The 5164-nt window shown below is 34.7% G+C and overlaps 1 protein-coding gene across 1 annotated transcript; it reads left to right on the top strand.

The window, feature by feature from the left end:
• Positions 1 to 457: 457 nt before the first annotated feature.
• Positions 458 to 2201, top strand: LOC149512972 (phenylacetaldehyde synthase-like). Its single transcript, XM_089750393.1, has one exon. The coding sequence runs from the start codon at positions 625 to 627 to the stop codon at positions 2104 to 2106; it is 1482 nt and encodes a 493-aa protein (XP_089606519.1). The 5' UTR covers positions 458 to 624; the 3' UTR covers positions 2107 to 2201.
• The last annotated feature ends 2963 nt before the right edge of the window (positions 2202 to 5164 follow it).

The following is a 5164-nucleotide window of genomic DNA, read 5'->3' as shown; positions in this document are numbered from 1 at the left end:
TCAAATATCAAAACAATTTATTCGAATGGAGAAACTAAGAAAATTGAAAAGGATTGGCAAATAATAAATTCAAAAAAAAAATAGAGAGATCAAGTATAATATTTAGTGAAATTAATTACAATTTATAAAAAAGTTAAATTTTTTTTTTGAGGGATCATGCTTTCTATCTGCCCTTTGATTACACCCCTAAATTTATTGTGTGGTCATATTTTCTTTCTCCGCTAAAAATAAAAACAATTTAAAAAGTTAAACTATTATAATCTTAATATATACAAAATTAATTTTATGATTAATTCTTCTTATTTTATATTTTATAATTCTTTAAATTTCTTGTATGAGAGTTATATTCATAAGCTAATTTTATTTTTATGTTAATCATGTATATATTAAGTAAAATATTTGACTTCATCCTGTAAATAATAGGGTGCCCATTGCTTGGAGTTTGCTTCCAGCTAAATCTTAAAGTTCATCGTACATAAATTATTTTATTATTAAAACAATTTCCATGGTTTTAAAAAAAATCAACACACCCCATCAATTTTTGCTATAAAAACATCTGATCTGGCCTGCTGGCTATGCAGTGCCATTGAAACAAATTAGACAAGCATTTTCCTGTTTTCTGAAATGACTAGCAACTCAGAAAAACCCCTCCATCCCCTAGATCCAGTGAGCTTCACAGATGAGTCTAAAGCAGTGATTGATTTCATTGCTGACTACTATAAAAATATTGAGAAATACCCAGTTCAAAGCAAAGTTGAGACTGGATATTTGACGGCCAAGTTACCCGATTCTGCTCCATATTGCCCGGATTCACTAGAGGATATACTCGAAGATGTGAAAGAAAGCATTTTACCAGGCCTTACTCATTGGCAAAGTCCTAGTTTCTTTGCCTACTATCAAGCAAGTTCTAGCACTGCTGGCTTTCTAGGAGAGATGCTTTGCTCAGGTTTTAATGTGGTTGGCTTCAACTGGATTTCATCTCCAGCTGCAACTGAACTTGAATCCATTGTCCTGGATTGGATGGGCAAAATGCTTAAATTACCATCTTCATTTTTGTTCTCTGGAACAGGTGGTGGTGTCATACATGGTACTACATGCGAGGCTGTGGTCTGCACTTTGGCTGCTGCCAGAGACAAAGCCTTGAGAGAACTTGGTGGTAACTGGGAGAATATAACCAAGTTGGTGGTTTATGCATCAGATCAAACTCATTTCACTTTCCGGAAGGCCGCAAAATTGGTAGGCATTCCCCCATCAAATTTCCGACTCATTCAAACATCTTTTGCCTCTGAGTTTTCAATGTCACCTGAGCTACTTCGTTTAGCTATTGAAGATGATATCGAATCAGGCCTGGTGCCATTTTACATATGTGCAACTATTGGTACAACAGCCTGCGGAGCTGTTGATCCTATTGCAGAATTAGGCAAAGTTGCCAACAAATACAAGCTTTGGCTTCACATAGATGCAGCTCATGCAGGTAGTGCTTGCATTTGCCCCGAGTTCAGGCATTTCCTTGATGGAGTAGAACTTGCCAATTCTGTCAGCATGAATCCACATAAATGGTTTCTCACAAACATGGATTGCTGTTGCCTGTGGGTTAAAGAACCTCGGTACTTAGTGGATTCATTGTCATCTAATCCAGAATATTTAGAAAACAATGCGAGTAAATCTAAAGCTGTGGTGGACTATAAAGATTGGCAAGTTGCATTGAGCAGGCGATTCAGAGCTTTGAAGCTTTGGATTGTGATCCGCAGGCATGGCGTGGCTAATCTTATGCACCACATTCGCGGCGATATCAGCCTGGCCAAGCAATTTGAGGCACTTGTAGCTAAAGATGACAGGTTCGAGATAGTGGTTCCTAGGAAGCTGGTATTGATTTTTTTCAGGCTTAAGCCCAAGCATGAGCTGGACAGCGGAGAATTGAACTGTAAACTGCTGGATGCTATAAATTCAAGTGGGCGAGCTTTCATGACTCATGGAGTGGTGGGTGGAATTTATGCCATACGCTGCGTAATAGGAGCAACTCTGACTGAAGAGCGTCATTTGAAGGATTTGTGGAACCTCATTCAGGAAAAAGCTAGATTTTTACTTCTGCAATACAATGAGTAAATTGTATCGTTAGTCTTTAATCATTTTGTAATTTTTCAGTTTCATCCCTGATTTAAAAAAAAGAAATCAATTCTTCATTTATGATCCTTTTACATTTGTTTCAAATTTTGTCACGTGGTACTTTGATAGAAATGTTCATGACTAATTCGGTCCAAAATTTAATGGGTAAATTTGAAATAAATTCATGGTTGAAAAGACAATTTTTTAAGTTGAAAAGTTAAAAAATTTTAAATTAAAGGATGAAAATAAAATTTTATAAAAAGCTCTCTATACACACAAATTTTATTATTTAATCTAACAAATATAAATATTTTAATATGTATAACTATTAATAAAATAATATATATAAAAAAATTCAAAAAAATTTTTTTTTTACCTGATAGGTCCGGTCAACATGCGGTTCAGTCTGACAGTTCGATCTAGCGTCAGCAGTTCGATCACGTTTAGCGGTTCAGTTTCGGTCTAGGTCGGGTTCAACGGTTCGGTTTCGATTCAGTCGGACCGGTCAGAGGTTGATGAAGGAAGCGGGTCGCGGGTCAGGTGCGCGGACCCCGGGTTGGGTCACGGGTTGACGTGTGGATCCTTAAGGTTCAAAACGATGTCATTTTGAGCATTTATTGAAACTACGTCATTTTGGCTATTGATAGCTTATATAAAAGCCAAAAAAAAAATTTTAGGTCATTCCTCCCCTCTAAAAAAAATATCTTATTTCTCTTTTTTTTATTTATAAAGCTCCGACCGTGCGTGGTATAGGGCTCGATATGGGGTGCAAGCATGAGCCCCATGCCCTTTTTTTTTGTTTTTGTCTGATCTGGCAGTGTTAGGGCTAGGAGCTAGCGGGATGGGGTGATCAGAGTATTGGTGGTAGGGTAAGGTATGGTGGGTAGGGCGCGGTGGCAGTGGTGCTTTCCCCGGCACCATTGCCATCCCTCTTTTTTTGTTATATTTTTTTATATATTTTTTTTTATTTTTGTTTAATTTTTATTATTGTATTTAATAATATTATTATTATTTTATTTATTATTTTTTTCTATGACCGGACAAATTTGATGTCCATAGCTGCCCCTCTTTGCACATTGCTGATAATCGATAATAGGGCAAAGACAAAGACAACAATTTTGTCCGAAATTCAAAAGGATTTTTCTTTTCTTTTTTTCCTCTTTTTTTTGAACATAAACTACTCAAAAAGTCTTCTCATCAAATCGAAAATGCTCATTTCACTTGAGGCTCAACAATTTTTCAAAATTTAAAATCTGAAAAAAGCTCCTCTCAACAGAGGCTCAACAACTTTAAAATTTATTTTAAAAAAGCTCCTCTCAGCAGAGGCTTAACAATTTTTAAAATCTTATCTTGAAAAAGCTCATCTCAGTAGAGGCCTAACAACTTTAAAATCCATCTTGAAAAAGCTCTTTTCAGCAGAGGCTCAACAATTTTAAAAATTTCATATGTTTTCAAAACCGAGTTCTTATCTTTAAACAAGTAAATTTTCCTTTTTTGAAATCTTTTGTTTGATTATTATCCTCATCGAATATTAAAATCTTATTTTTCATTAGGAAATGAAAAGTCTCTGTCCTTATTAAAACTGCTCATGGATGCATGTACTGAGTGCTCTAAATGTAATGCATGTAATGCAATCAAAATTATTCATTGTAGTAAAAAAGTTCTCGAAATCTCTCATTTTTTGGCTTCTTTTATCATAATTCTTATATGACCAATATGTTCTTAACATCTGACCATTGTATTTTTCCCTAACAATATTTTTTTTCTTCAATGTCTTGTCATACTTTTCTCATCCCTTTTCATCTGCCTTTGTTAGCCCTTTTTTTTAAAAAAAAAAAAGAAAAAAAATTAATGCTGAGACCTTTTGTGTTTGTGTTTCTTTTCATCATTTTAAGTCCAAGACAAACAAAATGCAATCACACATTTTTCTTATTCGTATGGTGGACAAAAAATGAGAATAAAAGAATGGTTATGTGTTATTTTCAAAAAAAAGATAGCATATTTTATTAGACCGGTAACAAGTGCATGGCAAAGTATTTGAGTTGAAACAAAGGTGCCCAAATAATGATCATAAGATAATCACGAGCAAAATATTCTCAGATTCTTTTTCTAAAACTAAATCAGATGATTTCTTTGATTTTTTTAGAGTTTGTCAAACTACACTTGCCCCGATGTTATGGGATCTTCTTTTGATGATGCTTCTCCTTCATATCCAAGTCACCTTTTTCAGGTTTTCAGCTTAGATAAGTCATCATTTTTCTTTTTTTTTTAAGCAAAATATTTTTTTACAGCATTTGAATTTATTGAAGTAGGTAAATCACCTCCGTCCATCTCAGCCAAAATCAATGCCCCACCAGAAAATGTCTTTTTCACCACATACAGGCCTTCCCAATTTGGTGTCCATTTTTCACGATTACCATGTTGATTTGGAAGGATCTTTTTTAGCACTAAATCTCCCTCATTAAAGTAATGGGGACGGATTTTCTTATAATGTCCTCTCATCATCCTCTTTTGATATAATTGACCATGACAAAGTGCTGTAAGTCTTTTCTCTTCAATGAGGTTCAATTGCTCGTAATGATTTCGAACCCATTCTGCTTCCTCTAATTCTACCTCCATTAGGACTCTCGGTGAAGGAATTTTTACTTCGACCGGTAGCACAGCTTCCATTCCATATACCAAAGAGAACGAGGTGACCTTAGTAGATGTTCGGACTGATGTTCTATAAGCATGCAAAGCAAAAGGTAACTTCTCATGCCAATCTTTGTAAGTATTAGTCATTTTCTTCAAGATTCTTTTGATATTCTTGTTTGCAGCCTCCCCTGCCCCATTCATCTTTGGACGATATGGTGTCAAATTACGGTGACAAATCTTGAACTAAGTGCAAACTTCATTCATCATTTTGCTATTCAAATTTTTGGTATTATTAGAAATAATTATCTCTAGAAGCTCATATCTATATATTATCTCTTTTTTTTTATGAATTTGCATACCATAGATCAGGTCACACTAGCGTATGATGTGACTTCTACCCATTTTATGAAGTAATCAATTATCA

This window comes from Durio zibethinus, chromosome 21, assembly GCF_047325235.1.
Source record: "Durio zibethinus cultivar Kanyao isolate XHJ-2024 chromosome 21, ASM4732523v1, whole genome shotgun sequence".
In the NCBI taxonomy this organism is placed as follows: domain Eukaryota; kingdom Viridiplantae; phylum Streptophyta; class Magnoliopsida; order Malvales; family Malvaceae; genus Durio; species Durio zibethinus.
Note: the sequence above shows the minus strand (reverse complement) of the source record. Positions and strands in the feature narration are given on the sequence as shown.

What these genes read in the sequence shown, in the direction of transcription:
- LOC149512972 (XM_089750393.1), top strand. Translation starts at nt 625, where the DNA reads ATGACTAGCAACTCAGAAAAACCCCTCCATCCCCTAGATCCAGTGAGC.